Below are 19,122 nucleotides of genomic sequence, written 5' to 3'. Positions count from 1 at the left end.
GGTAATGGGTTGAGATGGTGAATAAAGTATTGGCATTGACACAAAAGCTGGTTAAACATATTGAAAACCAGTCACTCATTTCTCATTACCAGTACCACCAATTCTTTCAATTCTTTCTTATTCTATGTTTAACGGCCGACAGGCGCAGAGGGCAACGACCCTTTTTTTTGGCGTGGTTGAAAAGCTTTATTGCAACCTCAAACCCTTGGGCAGGACGGACGTTAGTTGGGACTCCCAAAGGGGTATACCCAAACCAAAAACCACCTGGGCATGTCCCTCTTTTTGGCTTTGCCAGACGTCCGGGGAACAATGTGGGCAGCGTCCCTGCTTGCTAAGTCCAAGGCCGTGGGTTCGATTCCCAAACTGGAAAAAGTTTGTGCATTGAAAATAATTGTTTATCAGTGTCTGGGTCTCTATCTGTATGTTATAAGTATTTATGTGTATTATATTCAAAAAGATATTCATCAGCTATTTTAGTACCCATCTCACAAGCTACGCTTACTTTGGGGCTAGATGGCGATGTGTGTGTTGTCGGAGGATATTTATATTTTTATAAGTGTATTCCCATTAATAATGTGTCCCTATCTCATTCCAAACCAGGGTGCTCTACGCATCACGTCCTTGTCACTCCGGGACCACGGAGTGTACACATGCGTTGCAGGAAGATCCAGTGCTAACTTGACGCTGGTCGTGAAACCGAGGCCAGGAGAGTTTCCTTCTAGCGAGGAGATTGAGAGGCACAAGGCTTTGGATGAACCGTCCTCCCCTTTAGCAGACAGGTACGTTATATTGAACGTTCATCATATTTATCATTTAATTCAGTATTGTTTTTTTTTTCCACTACAAGTTAACCCTTGTCTGCAATCTCATCAAGTGATGATGCAGTCAAAGATGGTAGCGGGCTAACCTGTTAGGGAGTATGGTAGTCATACCTCTAATCGGTTTGTACGCGACATTGCACTGGAAAAATAAATCGCTTAGCGGCACGTGTTACCCGGTGGTAGGTAGGTCGGTAGTAGTCTGTAGTTACTCTTATTAGAAGTAGATATTCCTACACAAACGTCATTGTTTCTCTTAAGCACTAATTCCGCATTCAACTGAATCCATACCAATATTGTAAATATTCTTTCAAAACTGTTAACTTAGTGTGAGAGTCCCTATAAATGAGTTCATAAACCCGTCTTGAGTTCTACATCGTTGGAGATTTAATAAATGAATGAAACTGAAAATGAAAAATGAAAAGATCTTGATAAAATTTGGTACACAGTGCTAACATGCTTTGGTGCACGCTGGGCAATCCTAGGATTCTTTAAGTCCCTGAAAACATGCGATACGAGTTATAAAATTATATCTTTTTATGTAAATGTGATTTTGCTAAGAGGTCCTTAAGGTAGTGAGACCTACTGAGCTCGTAAAAACCAAAGGAAACTAAGATTATTAAAAACCAAAATAGACGCGGAAGGACAGCTAATAATTAATTCATCATAATTATTATCAATGCATATCCACCACGCTGGCGAAGTGCGGATTGGTGGACTTCACTTCATTGAAAACATTATGTTGTATACAGGAAAGTTGTTGATGCGTGCCGGGGATCGAACTAGGTCCCCCAAACGGAAAGCCAAAGCCTAACCCACGGGGTTATCACCGCTCTTACTGGGCGTCAACAGCTATTAATATAATTATATTGACATTCTTTCTGCAATAACTCTGACCCAACGGTACACTATTGCCTTGCAAAATTAGGTCAGTTTGGGAAAATTATATTTTCTAAATTGGGTCAGGTCCGGTCCAATGGGAGGTTTCGACCGCAGCTAGTTATTACCTTAATGCCGTATCACCTAGCCAGTTATTCGCTCCAATGGGTTACGAAATCTCTAATGTGTTTCTGAAAAACCGCTGACAGATCTGCCAACTTAGTGAGGTACCTACATACGAATTTTGTTAGTTGGGGCTAGTTACCATTCCCTCAACAAAGACGTGCTGCCAAGCGATTTAGCATTCCAGTACGATTCCGTGTGAGACCAATAAGAAGTACCTATTTGTTCGATATCAGGCTCATAATTTTAATAATATTGCTGGCACGATTTTGGGGCAAACCACCAGCATTTGGGTAATTTAAATAAACGATCAGGGGACTGTATATTTGCTTGGTTTCTTCCCCTAATGCAACACACTGGCTTATTGATGGAGAATAACAGCTGAAAAGGAAATCACAGGAGACAAATATAATGCTATTGATTTATAAACACTTAATATGACCAAAGTCATTTGGAGTACCATTGGCATTTATGATTTTGGGGACCCAAAACTCCAGATAATTCACATTAATTGTATTCCAGTTAGAAACTTTATTAATTCACCTCGAAATAACTAAATTCAAAAAAATTCAAAATTCAAAATTAATTTATTTCAAGTAGGCCTAATATAAGCACTTTTGAAACGTCAAGTCTGTCTGTTTGTATTGACTCTACCACCGGTTTGGAAGGCAGATTCTACCGAGAAGAAGCCGGCAAGAAACTCAGCAGTTGCTCTTTTCCAACATCAACAATTTACATTTTACATTTTAACATTCATTTTTCTATCTTGTGAGACTAGAAAACTAGATCCTCTTAAAATTGTTTATTTCTATTTATAATTGGATTTTAAACATTGAGATTATGAAAGTGCTTTTGATTTTAAAGTTACTAGGATTACATATTGAAAAGTTGTCGGTCTTTAAAAATAGCACATGGACTAAGAGCAATTTCATCTAAGTTAACGCCGATAGCTCGAACTAAAAGTTATTTAAAAAAAAGAAAACAAACGTCTAAACCACAATTCTTAAAATTAACGTTAAAGATATATAACAAAGCGTTGTTGTCCACAGAGCGGACGGGCGTTACCGCGCCATGATTGGTGGACGGTCGGACGATCAATCGCACGAGCAACGGCCACCCGACCAGAAGAAGAACTATAAAAGTCGTCAGAAAGGTAAAGTAACCGGACGTATGTTTCCACGTTTAAGCTTTGGTCAACATTTTGAAACAAATTTTAGTTTTTTTTTTTCATGATTTGACCGGAGATAATAGCGATGACGATGTATACACCTAAAATTTAATATTTTAATGGCACTACACAGAATTTATAATTCTAACACATATTTTTTTCTATGAATGCTATTACAATTCATTGCTGGTGTATCTTACGAATAAATAAATAAACTCCTAATTTTCTTTTGTATCTTCTTTTACTCGTATTATACAGTGTCGCAGTCAATAAGGTTATATTAATTATCCGCCAGGCAAAGTCGACAAAGTCCGGGACGCGCTGTACGGAAATCCGACCACTAGCACCAAAGCATCTCCCAGTTACAACTCACAAGCAAGGGATATTTACGACGAGAACGAGGTGAGAATTCCAACCGAAAAAAACATACTTTATAATATATGTTTCTGAAAAATAAATAAATATATACATAATCTATACACATATAATATTTTATCTTAGTATTTGTTGTTAAACTAAACTACTATTTAATACTAAAAATTGTTGATGGACAAATCGACATGGTAACTTTAAGACTTTAACTTCAATGATATGTAAAAAAAAATGTCCCTTGAACATCCCGTTCAAGGGACATAGAATTTCGAAAATTTCAATTTTTTTAGCAATACAGACGAAGTTAGAGCATTGGATAGAAGTGGGCGTTAATTTGCTGTATTCCATGATAAATTATGAAAATTAAGCTTAATTTGCTATACTCCGCGAAAAGCAGGAGCATCTGTATGGTCTAATTTATAATTTCTTCAATCTTTATATTCCACACCAAACAGATCTGCAATGTACCTCTACGTACCTTTCGCTCCGAAATTGTTACTTGATAGTTACTTTATTCACAACGTAGGTACCAGCTTAAAAAGTACAAGGACAACATAAAAATAAATCGCAAACTAACTCGTCGTCTACTGGTTAGGATTTTCGACTAAGGATCAGATCCTGGATTTGACTCCTCGGTCCTGTATAAAAATATTAAGTATTTGATTATTTTATCAACAAGTTCTCGGTCTGAATTTGAAAATTTAAGTTAACACACCCTGAACACCTCTCCTCGCAGAGCAGTTAATCTATCGGACCTTGAGGTGTTATTTTAGTATCAAAACAAAAATCTGGCGTAACGCAAATCCGATGAAACAAAATTCTGACGAATCGAAAATCTTTTTTATTTATAGAATTACAAAATCTGTAAAATGAAAATGAAAGGGAATAATAATAACAGAAACCTTCTCAGAGAAGGTCTTACTGTTAAAGAGGCGGTCGGTCGTAAGCAATATAGCAAAAACAAAACAATAAGTCTGTTTTAAAATTTGAAGAAAACGTTTGGTCCGAACCCACATAACGCTGGATAAGGAAATGTACAGATTACTTGTCTTATTATTGTCATGAGAAGACCAAAGCAGCGAAGTAGAGCAGAGTAAAGTTACTGAGCATTCGAGTCGTATGAAATACGAGCCCTTAGACCTAGCATAAGACGTTGATATCTGAATATGGGATATATCACGATGTCTACATAACATGCATTTATCTCTTTAAAGAAAGAAGCGCTCATCATCTCACTGTAAAAACGATGATAACGTCTTATTCATATGTTCTAATAATTAAGTCACTTATAGTATTTCGTGATATTACCAAAAAATTGCGCTTTTATATTGTTGGTTCATTATTATTATACTACAATAGCGACTGGCATGAATGAATAATTATAAAAACAATGCTATATTAATAGCAATTTCACAAACTAGGCGTATAAATCGAAAACCAATATTAAACCACATTTTCATAACAATAGCTCCGTCCAATAAAACCGGTCTAGATCACCAAATTGACAATAAATTGCCACTATAAAAATTATCATAACCGAACGTAATATCGGCACGAAGTATTTTAACTCCGACACAAATGAAAATACTAAATCTCCGTTACGAGGAATGAATATAGAATAAGTTGGAAAGCAGAAAGCATGCCTGGTGTTATAAAGACTTTAAGAGATTTTCTTGATTCTCTCTGAAATTTCTTATAAAATACTTGAAGGAAAACAAACGAATTCTACACGAGTCTTTTAGGTCAGGGTTGTCCTCGATTTAATATATGTGACGTATCATATTGTTTTTAAGGATTATGAGTAACGTGCGTTCGCTCACAATTTAGTCCGTGTGTTTATTGTTTTATCAGTAACGTCACATTTGCGACTCTTCCAAGGTACAAGATTACTTACTACTCTTACTTAGTACTCTCCTTTCCAATAAACGTTATATACGTTTGCATTCTTTCAATACAAATAGCAAAGCCAGGTGTTGCTTGAAATTTCTGTATTACAACGAAATGGAAATATTTTCCAGGTATACAAATATCCAGATAGAGCATCGATCATAAAAAATGTATGCACTCAAAACCTTTTATTCCCATTATCTTTAACTGTTATCTACTCTACAACACAATATTTTAACTATTGTTGAGTATAAGTTTATGTTGTCTCGCCAATGTCTTATGAGAGAAGTTAGTTATAATGATAGTAATCTTTTATTTCGAGTAACTGAGATTTTGAATTAGTGCATACTTATATATAATAAGTTACTACCTAACATCTTTATTTATTTCAATTCAATTCCATTCAATTTATTTATATATTGCTATACTGTAGCACTCAATACATACTATATATGTATGTCGTGTAGAAACCGATTAGGGGTATGACTACCATACTCGCTAACAGGTTAGCCAGCTACCAATCTGACTGCATCATCACTTATCACCAGGTGAGATTGCAGTTAAGGGCTAACTTGTAGTGGAATAAAAAACCGACAACTGCAATTTTCTTGTGCGTTGTATAGATATTTTTCTGTAGGCAGGTTGTATCTATTACATTTTTAAAATAGTAGGTATTATTTTAATTACTAAGTTTTATCAAAATTAAGCTTAATTTGCTATAAATTATGAAATGAAAATTATTATGAATAATTGTTAAGTCTTAACAATTATTCATTGTAAAGTCAACATCTCCTGATGATGCTCCGGTTTCGGAGCGAAACGTGCGTAGAGGGTATATTGCCGAAGATCTGTTTGGTGTGGGGTATAAGGATTGAAGAAATTATAAATTACACCACACAAATTCTCCTGCTTTTCGCGGAGTATAGCAAATTAAGCTTAATTTTGATAATATATCATGGATTTCCGCAAAGTAACGCCTGCTTCTATCCAATATTACTAAGTTTTGTTATTACTTAAGGGATGATGGGGCTGACATATACGTGTTGGATAAAAGTCCCAAATAGTTGAAGGTGTTTATAATTACGAAAGCTTCTTGGTATCATTCCGAAACGTCATGCAAGATTGACACGTATATTATGCAGTTGATGTAACAAGCGTCTTCACAAACGGACGACTATAAAAGCAGAACACCTGCTATTCTTCATTATTATGGTTTATTATATAAAGCAACATGGTCGCTTAATACGAGCCTCATAAGAAGTTTAGTCACTCAGTGAGCAATGGACACAACCATCCTCGAAGTTTCAAGACGTGATCATATTCTACAATCAGTCTTAAAACTTTCCACAGTTCAAACTGTGTCTAAAGAAGAGTAGGCTGAACTATGAAAAGTATCTCATTCTTTTTTTGAACAGACATCAAATAACATCTAAAAACTTAAGCTTAACTTTAAAATATATTGTATAAGCAACTGATACATTTTAAACATTGCCATAAAATTTATGAAATTATTTTGATTTAAAACTCACTTTCTATTTTCTTTCTCTCAAAATCCCATCAAAATAATAACACAATTTCCAAAACTATAGTCTACTGGAACTATGCGTTCCCCCAAATAATCATGTGAGCCTCACAAGAGGCTGTTAACGTAAATTACGTGAAAAAGCTACTTACTATTAACTTTGAAATCATACTTTTGTTTGCTTTGTTTTTCTTAATTCTGACTTTATTCGTCGTCAGTAATAGTAATTATATATCATCTTTGTTATTCAATATCGTGATAACAAACAAAGAAAGAATAAAATTAAAATGTAAAAAGAAACATTTTTAGAAAACCATTTCCCCAATTTATCATGATACTATGAAATTAAAAAAAAATCTTCAGTCCCTCCGAACCCTTGACCTTTTCTTTAGTGCTCCCTAGTATATAATGTACATTCAATAATAATTTTATTAGATCGTAAAAGACGGCTATAAAGTTTACTGCCATTTTATTGTTGAACTTAGCCGGATCACTGTAGATAGCAAATCATTGTAACTGACACACATACACAATTGTAATACGTTACCCGACATGAATCGTTAAAACAGTACTTAAAAATATCGATAAATTATTCCTATCCAAATCGCGTAGCTTCATATAAGCTAGTAACATCTCCATTATTAAATCTACTCAGACTTCCTTTATTTCCTTGATTACCTTAATTTGTTATTCATAATTTACTTCATGTTTATTATAATCTTAGTTATAAATACGAAGAGTTAATTATGAATAACTAAGTAGTGGTATTCAATTTAAAACAAACACGAATTTGCTGGTATTGAATTTACAAATTGGCTTTTTTTGTAGTAATTGATGCTTATTTTTTTTAAATACATTAAGTGATTACCGCCATCCATGAACATTATATGTAGTAGTAGAGGATCCATGAATGCGTTGCCGGTTTTTGAGAAAATTTATCCGCCCCTTGAACAACCCATAGTTTTGAGGAAACGGAGTAGATGAAAGAATGTAACAGAAATAATCTGGCATCACGGATGTTGGTATTGGGTATGCATTGATTTTCACAGCAAGAGGTTCGGTAAGAGTCAAGAGATGGTGGAATCTTAGCAGGCAACTCTCTGGACTCTGACATCTTCTCGATACTCTAGAGATTCCAGGTTGCAGGTCAATTTGGGACAATTAACAAATTGAATTATAATTTTTTTATACGGTCAACTAATGGTGCTATACTACAATTATATTGAAAAGGTCTATTCTTATATTTTTCTAATTTATAAGCATAATAATTAATGCTGCAATACATGCTGGATAGAGGTCTCTTTTCCAATATGGGGATAGCAGGCTTGTGTAAAAACATGGTGGCCTGCCCGTTTTTACGATAGTTTTAATTTTTGGTACTTAACACATAAATAAATGATTGAAGCTTAGGTTATCAATAGCTGTAGAAGTTCCCCACCCTCAGGAGAAAATAGAATTAGTAAACGCGGAATCTAACCACCTGGCCTTCAAAGTTGGCCATCCAATCAGACTACTAACAACTTGGATCTATAATGCATAATATCCAGTTCATAGAGAGCCAGGGGATGGGGGGATTAGGCTGGATAAGCTAAACCAATCACGGTATAATTTGTGTCTACTTATAGTTCTTGAAAAAGTTTTTGTTCGTTATACTCATCGGTTATCATAACGATTTGTCCAACACTAAATTAAAAACATATATTTTCGCACGCTGCCGCGGATAATATCTACAGAAGACTGCAGTGTCATCTCAGATGCTTCCGCCAAAACGGAACGGTGCCTCTAGGCTTTTACCGTGCCTACATTACCTAGTAATGCAACTACAGGTGAGCCGTTACCAGAATAGAGCATGGATCATGGGACACGAAATTCAATTATTATTCTCCATATTTTATCATCGCATGTATTCATGGAACTTGACTTGGTGGTTTTTGTATAAGACTTTATCAAAAGGTTTGGTGAATCTTTTTATTAATCATGGAAGGAGGGAGAAAATAATCTTGTAACTAATTCCCTTACGTATTATTTGATTGATTTTTTCCCACTTTTATTTTTAACAGGGTACTTGTGTTGTACACTTTACAATAATGTAAACATTGTGTATAGAATTGTTGTAGAACTTAATAGATATTATGGTAAGGTTGTATAAATAGAATTTCCCTGTTCGATATTTAAAAATACAATAACTGTCACCCCAGCTAAAATTTAAATCGCAGAACATCGCAAGGAATCGCCTTCATGTTTTTATAAAATTTTAAATTCATATATTGCATTTTAGGCATGCAGTCTCTAAGTAACATAAATCATTTTACCTAATATTTTATCAAAAAGATAACCCTCAAGAGTTCAAGGACATTTTTAATTGATATGTTCAGATGTTTTGGAATTTCCAGCGCATTGGGAATTCAAGAGGTCAAAGAATGGTTGATCCAGTGATTATGTACCAAAACTACGGGAACCCGATCCAAGCACAAATTGTAAACCTTGAAGATAAACAGATAGTGTTTCCAGAAGACGATGACTCTGATATCATTATCGTTAATGAAGATTTTAATAGAAATACTATTGAAGAAGATAGAATGGAGAGTCTTAAAGAAGGGATTGGAGATTTGGTTGATTTAACAACCGAGTCTACAGATAACTGGTAATATTTATTAATTAAGTACAAGTTGACAGTTATTTTCAATCTTATAAGATGATTAAAATAAAATAGAATTCGAAGCGTCAAAATAGCTTTTATCATGTTTTTAGGATACCACCATCAGATGTAAATGATTACGTATGGATGACCACAGAATGGTCAACGTGTAGTGGCCAATGTGGTCAGTCCGGTCACCAAATTAGAGGTGCAGTTTGTCAAGTAAGTATTACAAGGGTACATTAATGAATTATTCCGACGTTTATTATATTTTTTTATTTATTTGCATCTTTATTAGATTTCTTAAATATTAGACGTTTATAAGGCTCTTAGTTTTTACCGTCGTTTTTTATTTCTATGTCTAAAATTTCTTTAATAATTTTAATGCATTATTTGACCACTTTTAAAGATAGCTTCTGATCAACACATGCTCTGTACAAAAGCCTTTAACTTTATTTCTGCATAGACAATATAGGACGTAACAATGATGAACTAATCAAGGCTCTTAATATCATCCTTGCTACTAATATTTTGTGGCTCTATACAGATCAGATAAATTTTTGGCCTTTATAGTACAAATGGCCCGTCCATTAACACGTCCTTTGAATCTTAAATCAGAATCGCATAAAAGCAGTATAAACTTGGTTTCATTGAATTTTATTTTTATATTTAGATGTAGTGTATTTTCACTAATTGCTCCAGGACCGAATTTAATAGATTTTTTTTCCTTTTATTCACCACACTCCAAATTGAGCCTACTTTTCAAAACTTTAGAAAAATGTTCATGTTAGCTTCACGTCTGCTTTCATTAAGCCTGTTATTCAGAGCTGATCCAGATTCGAATTTAATGAATAGAAATTTCCAAGCCAAGAAACTTTGTGAAACTATTCGTACCAAGAGCCCCGGCGAACTTTTCCAATATTACACGAATATGAAAATTTTAATTATACGCCATATTTAATTATTACTTTGGGTGAAATTTTTCAATATGTTACGTGCTCACCCGAAACTTGCTGAGTTTGTTAATAATAACAAATATTCTCAACAAACTATTTGTGCTAATATTGTTGTACGCAAATTATTAAACTAAACTCAATGAAACTGTCTACTATAGCACTATTTGTAGACCTGGAAGGAAATTTATAGAAACTAAAGGATTTGTGAAAATCTAAAAGCATATTTTGCTTATATTGTGCTTTATTTCTTTCAATGCAACATGGAGAAGTAACGAAAATTAGATTTTATCAAAACTCTTATAATTCATTTCAGTTTTAATTTTTTGTTAAAAAATGTTTCTTGTCCATCTAGCATAAAATATCAAACCAAACAAAGATAGTTGAGACCGATGATTGTACATCGAGGGGACTCACAGCGCCCACTGTTTTGCGCGACTGTGCGAGCAACGGTTGCGCAACTTGGAGGACTTCGGCCTGGTCACTGCCGCGATGTTCGCCGAGTGGAATTGGTGAGATTACCTAACTAAATTTCAATTTTCGGCCCCAAGTAGGCTTTTAATAATGTAGTTAATTATATGGTTGCAAGTATTAAGAGCCAGGAATAGCGGGGCTGCCGGGGACTAGGGGCTGTGGCTTTCTTTTCTCCATTCGTACAAAGATTTGGAGGAGTTAAAGGGTTGGAGGACGTTTTTAATTTTCTGGATTGGAACGGGCTTGGCATCAACATTAACGGCGAGTACATCACTCAACTTCGGTTTGCCGACGATGTAGTCATAATGGCAGAGACTCTGGAAGACCTTAATGCGATGCTTAATGACCTCAGCAGAGTTTCTCAACAGGTGGGCCTTCGTATGAACATGAGCAAGACGAAAATTATGTCTAACGCTCATGTTCCGCTCCACCCAATAATTATTGGGAGCTCTGCACTCGAAATTGTAGACGAGTATATATACCTAGGACACACGATCCAGTTAGGTAGGTCCAATTTCGAGAAAGAGGTAAACCGCCGAATCCAACTCGGATGGGCAGCGTTCGGGAAACTTCGTGACATCTTCTCCAAAATCCCCCAGTGCCTGAAGACTAAAGTCTTCGAAGAGTGCGTGTTGCTAGTGATGACTTACGGATCAGAGACATGGTCGCTAACTATGGGTCTCATAAGAAGGCTCAGAGTCACTCAGCGGGCGATGGAGAGAGCTATGTTAGGAGTATCTCTACGTGATCAAATCAGAAATGAGGAGATCCGTAGAAGAACTAGAGTTACCGACATAGCTCAGCGAGTTGCGAAGCTGAAGTGGCAATGGGCGGGGCACATAGCTCGGAGAACCGATGGACGTTGGGGTTTTAAGGTGCTGGAATGGCGACCCCGCACCGGTAAACGCAGCGTAGGTCGGCCCCAAACGAGGTGGACAGATGACATCAGGCGAGTAGCTGGGAGCCGTTGGAGGCAAGCGGCCCATGACGGTGCATTGTGGAACTCCCTACAAAAGACCTATGTCCAGCAGTGGACGTCAATTGGTTGAGATGATGATGATGAAGTATTAATAATATGGTTTGACAGCCGACTGGCGCAGTTGGCAGTGACTCTGCTTTCTAGGTCCAAGGCCTTGGGTTCGATTCCCAAAAGTGGAAAAATGTGTGTGTGATGAACATGAATGTTTTTAGTGTATGGATGTTTATCTGTAAATTTTCAGTATTTATTTACAAAGATATTCATAATAATATTCATCAGCTATCTTAGTACCCATAACACAAGGTACGCTCACTTTTGGGCTAAACGGTGATGTGTATATTGTTGTAGTTTATTTATATATTTACATTGCAATTGTGTCTCACTTTTTGATTACTGACAAAAAATAGTCATCTTCATCATAATCCGCAGCCTATTAGCGTTCCACTACTTGGAACAGGCCTTCTCTTTCATAGGAAAGGTGGATTAAGAGCATAGAACCACCACGCTGTTCCAATGCAGGGTGGTGGACTTTAAAAACTGTTGTCACAAGTTATTGATAATAACTGCGGCCGACGGTTAAACCTGACCTCCGAGGCACAGGGATTGGCACCGCTAATTTCCTAACTCGGGAATTGAACCCAGGATCTTGTTGTCATAGCTAATCATTCTAACAAGACCAACGAGGCAGTCATAGTGCCATAAACTAGTAATGAAAACAAAACGTTTATTAACACTTAACAATCTTAGTATTATTGTATTATCCATAGTCAGCACATTAGTTTATTTTTATACTTATTAATTATATTATGTACTTTGAGACATGTATTAGTAAGTAGTTATTCGCATGTACGTATTTTAAAAATTTGTACCACCTGCAGTCTTTTGTCCTCTTCTTTTTTCCTAATAAGAAGGTTGCCTGGCGGAGATCGCTATTAAGCGATAAGGCCGCCTCATGTATTCTACTTCTTTCTTTATCTTTCTGTTTTTATTATATTGGTATACAAATAAAGAGTTTAATAATAATAATAAATTGAGTTTACTTTTTGGTGGCACGATTATTTTTTTTACAAAAAAGCACGGACTGCTTTGTACGTGCTAGTTAAATAATTAATTAAAAGTTTTAACTTTTTTTGCATAATGTTTTTTCTCATTTTCATTATTACAATGGCATCATTTATTGACAACTGAGACTGATTTTATTCTAATAGCGGGTCACTGAATATGCTTAACGAAAAATGTAGTTTCCAATCCCAGTCCAGGAATCTTTGGTATTTCTACAGCTATAGTCCGTCGGCGCGTGGAGTGCGTGGCTGAAAACGGGACGGTGGTGCCCGATGCGTCATGCGTGTACAGCAGACACCCTGACAAGACCAAGAGAGAGTCACAGACCTGCAAGCCAGTGTGGGCTGTTGGACCTTGGAGTAAGGTGAGCCACGAACTTCATCATCTCTTTACTGGCATCAGGGCACTACAATCCTGGCTTAGTTCAATCAATCAATAGGCTACAGCAGTTCACTGCTAGACACATGGCTAGACAACGGTAGGGTTTACCCATAATCACCACGCTGGGCAGACGGCTCGGTGATCTCAGTTGATGGTAGGCACCACACGGCACACAACAGGTCATAATTTCGGATTGACTTCACTCGCCTTTAAAATATAAACATAAAGCATTTCCCACACGCAGGGTTCCGTATCACCATGCAATATAAAACACTACAGAGTACTGTCATTATTGTGTTCGGAAAGAGAACACAAAACATAACACATTTCTTGTATGTCATGTCCCTTTTTTTATTTTGTTATTATAACTGGCTGAAAACCAGTGCTGAGCTTTGTATTATGCAGCTATACTGAGCCAGCTCCTTTGTCACACATTATGTTTTTAAACAAATTTATTACACATACTCGTATGTAACATTTTACACAAATGATAATAAAGACAGTGATAATAAACAGTGATAGTGTTATCACTATTTAAGACGATTTTTTCTTTCTTTCTTGTAAAAAATGGTGGTAGACACACATTCTGTGAAAAATTCCAACCATTACTTTTTATAAAATAGCTGTATTGCTGATAGACATACGGATGGACAGCGGAGATTTATTGTAAGGGTCCCGTTGGTATACGGAAAAATATAAAAACAAAGATTCAAAAAGAGTTAAAAACTATAGGATCCATACATATAAGTTCCAAAAAAAAAGTATACAATATCAGTACGTGCACAAGCTTATCTCTAATTTTGGATCCCTCGTAGCTTATGTTTTAAGTTGAAGAATTTAGTTATCGCCATCAACTCACTTCTATGTCATATTTTACATGTGATGCACGCATCAAAAGTGCCATCTATGTGTCTATTTGAATAAAGAAATATTTGACTTTGCTTTTGACTTTAACGAGATGTATTTGAAGCCCACGTAGAAGACAATTACCTATTATAAAGGCTGCATTCATCACTTCATTGTATAATCGCCTCAGTTCTACGAGAAATCTAGCTCTCAGGCAGCTTCAAATAAGTTAGCATTAGAAGTAGCGCCTTCGAACTTGGCATAATATTTAATCCGATTTCGTAGCATGTAAACATTCTCGCTACGGTGTACGAATAAACACGAAAACTCAAATAACATGCGGATTTGCTACGTCTAGTGCGACGAGATTTAAACAGCGTAGCGCACTACGAGAGCTACGGTGTCACATTATAAGCTTAGCAAGTTAGCAACAAGTAGGTACTGCAATGTTGTTAGACCAGTACATGGTGAGTTAAAGCGAAACGTATGAAAATGTGAAATTTGATTTTCATCGATTTGGACATAGCAGGTGCGTGTGGAATATTTAATTGATTATGGCTCCTAAGAACATATTAAATGTACAAAGAAAAGTACGGCTACGAATCTAACTCGGAAGATCCTCAAAAGGCTCATGAAAAACCTATCAACTTCCGTCATGTTTTCTTCAAGTTATCTACGCGACATTGGCAAAGTATGTTGTGCCGTGCAGGCATGACAAAAGCCTCTAAAAAGAAGAAGAAAAAACGGGTTTAAAACCCGATTGACAAACACAATCGAAAATTTACACGCATTTCTTAGAATCGTTATGGGACTCATCCAAAGAGTGTGTAACGATCTCCTGCGGCAGCGGTGAGCGTTATGTTCTGTGTGGTCCTAAGCTTGAAACCGATACCATGCCACGGAAATAGAAATGGCGCCAAATGACAAGCATCAAGTTTATGATACCGGTTAAAACCGATTAGAAAATCGGAAAACACACTACGCCATTGCCCCCAGTATCACTAACAAGAGAAAAGATGAGATGTGTGCTCTAACTCCCTCTCTTCTACGAGAAGGAATGTATAGTATGTTTTTTTTATTTTGAGAGATGATTTGGTCGGGATTGTTCTTAGCAATGTTTGATTAAAATCGGTCCAAGATGGCCGCCACTACAAAATGGCGGATTACATGTTATTTCATAACTCCTTTAATATGGGTATGATATGAAAGAACTTGACTTTGTGCAATATGTATGTGCTCCTTTATACGGTTGTAGAGTCACTACAGACTGACTTGATGTTTTAAAAGTGCTTATAAGCTGGGCCTACTTGAAATAAATGAATTTTGAATTTTGCAATACTTCTAACAGTGGCAACTGTAAGGTAAAAGTGATATTGTACAAAGATGTAATAAGGGAAAGATTACATTATTGTACTAGTTAGAGTGGTAGTAGTCTGGTCGTTAACACTTCGGCCCACTTTTCTGGTGGGCTGAGTTAAATCCCTGGCATTTTACTTTAACTTTTCAAAATTAGCTTTATCATTGAAAGAAAACATCTCGAGGAAACCTGCACGCCTGAGAGTTCTCTATAATGTTCTTTATGGCGTGTGAAGTCTACCAATCCACAGTTGGACAGATAGAAAGAAAGAAATATCTTTATTAAAACATTATTCAACGCATTACAATTTACGACGTGCTAATGAGCAGGTAGTAATTTTAGGTGCTACCAGACTACGTGCTAGCGTACCCAGCCCGCTTCGCCGGGCTAGATTTTGCTTTATTTTATTTAAACAATAAACTTACATCATTAAATTTTTAATTTAAGTCTCATAATATATTAAATCATTTATTTCTCTCCGTATTCATTCTCTTCTATTCTCTTCTCGAACGGGTGAAGATCATTATCTACACCCATGTACACCCAACAATAGAATATCATCATAGTAAATAAAAGCTGTATTTGACAGTTTGACAGTTCAAAAATAGGAGTGCTCCGATCGTCACCAAACTTTACAGGATTACTTGCCAGGTCAATCCGGCGATTCCCTGAAAGTTTCATTGAAATCGGTCCAGCCGTTTCGGAGCCTATACGGAACATATCCACACACTTTCTCTTTTATATATATATAGAATTACCATTACATATATAGAAGAAGCGCCAGGATAAAGCTTGTAATGTGTGGCACAACCTAGTAAAAGGCTCCAGGCATAAAGATACTAAGCGCTGATTTTCAGCTGAAACCCTAGTCCAGGTGATGTCACGAAAATAACTAAAACAGCTGCCTTATTTAATAAATTAATTTAATGATTATTCAAATTAAAAATACAAAAAAAAATAACTTTACAACCTTTTGCATTTTACACGATGCCATATCAATATTAATCTTATGCTATTCCGTATATAACCAATAATACAAATAATGCAATATTCTAATAATAACAAATAATACTTAATATATCTAAAAATGTTATGTAACTCACACGCCAGACAGAAGATAAACAATAAACGAACCCCTATAGAAATTAATATTCCGCCACATGGTCTTGGTATTCAAGCTGTTTTATTATTGGATTAATTTTAATTGTTGCTTGAAAGAAAATTTACTTTGTAGATTTTTATCGAAGAAGGAATGACAGCCTATTGGACTACGACTTCTCATTCTAACGTAACACCTGTGCTCTGTATGTTAGGTTAGATATAATGAGTGTTGCCCGCAGTGCAAAGGTCCCTGCGGCCAAGGCAGGCAACACCGCGTGTTGCGCTGCGTATGGCGCGCAGGTCGCCGCGCGACGCGACGGCGCGAGCGTCCGGCCGCCGCGTGTTCGCACGCGCGACCTAACGTCGTAAGGGACTGCCGACAGACGACTTGCATTAAAAGTGAGTTATATTGTGTAGCAAGTTTAAATGTATTTTTAAATTATGTACTATTTATGTATGTATGTCCTTTCAATCCTGTATTTTAATCTTTAATTTCCTTGGCCCGTGTCGGTTCCAAGGATCTGCTACGAATATTCCCAGAATGATGAAATGTAAGTCTCAATGTTACTCGGAATCCTTCCCTATAAAAGCTGCAACGCTGTGGAATGCACTTCCTGATTATATTCGTCGCTCTAAATCCCTAGCTATTTTCAAAGGCCGTTTTAGGCATCACAATTTGTCATTATAATTATGTTGTTTGTATATATGCATTTATATATCTACGAGTATAGTAAGTATCTAGGAATATATACAATTGCATATATTTTTATATATTTTATATTTATTTTTTCTCTTTTAATATTTAAAATATTAGTTATTAATAGTATGTACTTCAGTGTGTACCTTTATTATTGTTTTTTTGTAATTGCGATTTCCTGTCTTTCATTTATATTCCGTTCGTTTAGGTAATCTGAAAGAGATCACTTTAAGTGATCACTAATAAGGTCGCCTTTTGCCTCTAATTATTTTTCTTAATTTATCCTATCCTACGCAATAAAGATGTTTAAATAAATATGTACAACCTTTGCATATGCAATTTATATTCATCTTGATGAAGCGGGGTTTTTTTTTTAAATAAATCAATCAATTGTAATTTATCTCAATACGTGTAACGTTATTTAAAACCAAATCCTTTTTTTTTTACTTTAGGTCGTTTACAAGCCCATTAGTTGTTGCTAGCGACTTAGCCCGCTTTATTTTTGGTTTTTTAATAGTGCCGTGATGGTTTGCGGGGGCAGAACAGGGGGATATTGCTCCCTCACAGAATATTACATATTTTCCAGGCTACATATGGCAATACTATATCTACGCAAAATTGTGTCAAGATCGGTGTAGCTGTCAAGATGTATATGGCTAGCAAAATATTTTAACTCCGTGGGATCCTTTGCCCGTCTCCGGGATAAAAGCTATGTATTCAATTTCAGTAAGATCGGCACGGCATTAAATCTAACATAGATAATAAACACAAAGTTACAATTTTGCATTTAAAATATTGCCATGGATCTAATCTGACAGATGGAGTCTGCAGGGACATGTCGCGGTATTGTGAAAACGTTCGCGCGATGAACATGTGCGCCTTACGACGTTACAAGGAGCAGTGTTGCAAGACCTGCGAGGATTAAGCTGATCAATTAAATTAATTAAATTAAATGGGACAATTTATTGGAATCGTTGGAGAGGCTCTAGGTGTGAATAACGGATTCAAAGGTGCATTGTGTCAAGATGCATCAGTAACCTTTTTATGTGTATCAAAACACTGTTAAATCAGAGCAAAACAGACCTAATGTTCTTCGCTTTAGAGCCGTATATTCTGAACAGGTGATTTTATTGTTTCAATCTGCTGTAAGAGTATTGAATTTAAGCGTTAAGACATGGTGATTAAGGTCCATTTTGCTCTAACACTTTATATGAAGACTGTTTCACAACAAACAGTGTAAACATATTCATATAAAATGTATAGCAACGACTGATCGTGAACACTTTAATGTCACCCGGCTTATATGAATAGTTTTTTTTTTTTTATAACTGACTTTTTTTTCTGAAGTAATTTAAACCAATGCGATTTTAATATTTTTTTTTGTATCTGTAATAGTTGACAAACTAAAAACATTCCTTCTTTTGTCTGTGTAAGGTTTAACAAATGTGTGATTTTTGTGTAACGTGCAATTATTTTTAGTGCCATTTTTTATTTAATCCAAATACTTATTTTTTAGTTTTGTATGTGATTCAATTTTGCAGCGTTTAGGCGAATATTTTTTGTAATTGGTATCGTGAGCGTGTCGTAAAATTTGACCGTTAAGAAAATGTGTGTAACGCAAAACGGACTGGTCTGTTATGAGCACGAAATAGTTTCTAGTCGTGGTAGCACTGTAAGCATAGTTATGAAGATCAGGTAAAGTCTTAACTTTGGTACCAATTATGGTGTACATAACTGAAACCCACTTGCACCAACCGGGGATTACTTACTTCCAATTACTTCTGTTACTCAGACGTAGCTGCTAATATGGGGTTAAATTATATCTATGCCTTGCGCAATCATTTTTGGACTGTCTTGAATGTCAG

At 35.8% G+C, this 19,122-nt stretch overlaps 1 protein-coding gene across 3 annotated transcripts in view; it reads left to right on the top strand.

Moving 5' to 3' along the window:
• Nucleotides 1-18,591, top strand: part of LOC120628018 (protein madd-4) — a 292,600-nt gene extending 274,009 nt beyond the window's left edge. For all 3 annotated transcript variants that reach the window (XM_039898237.1, XM_039897428.1, XM_039896608.1), the window contains 10 exons: nucleotides 601-779; nucleotides 2,870-2,973; nucleotides 3,284-3,390; nucleotides 8,503-8,595; nucleotides 9,145-9,413; nucleotides 9,521-9,629; nucleotides 10,716-10,872; nucleotides 13,094-13,239; nucleotides 16,800-16,959; nucleotides 18,076-18,591. In XM_039898237.1, coding sequence (XP_039754171.1) covers nucleotides 601-779; nucleotides 2,870-2,973; nucleotides 3,284-3,390; nucleotides 8,503-8,595; nucleotides 9,145-9,413; nucleotides 9,521-9,629; nucleotides 10,716-10,872; nucleotides 13,094-13,239; nucleotides 16,800-16,959; nucleotides 18,076-18,182 — 1,431 coding nt within the window. In that variant the 3' untranslated portion in view covers nucleotides 18,183-18,591. The remainder of the gene's footprint in view (nucleotides 1-600; nucleotides 780-2,869; nucleotides 2,974-3,283; nucleotides 3,391-8,502; nucleotides 8,596-9,144; nucleotides 9,414-9,520; nucleotides 9,630-10,715; nucleotides 10,873-13,093; nucleotides 13,240-16,799; nucleotides 16,960-18,075) is intronic.
• Nucleotides 18,592-19,122: the final 531 nt, after the last annotated feature.

The sequence above is a fragment of the Pararge aegeria genome, chromosome 1 (assembly GCF_905163445.1).
Source record: "Pararge aegeria chromosome 1, ilParAegt1.1, whole genome shotgun sequence".
In the NCBI taxonomy this organism is placed as follows: domain Eukaryota; kingdom Metazoa; phylum Arthropoda; class Insecta; order Lepidoptera; family Nymphalidae; genus Pararge; species Pararge aegeria.
The sequence above is the reverse complement of the archived record's forward strand: the minus strand, read 5'-3'. Positions and strand labels throughout refer to the sequence as shown.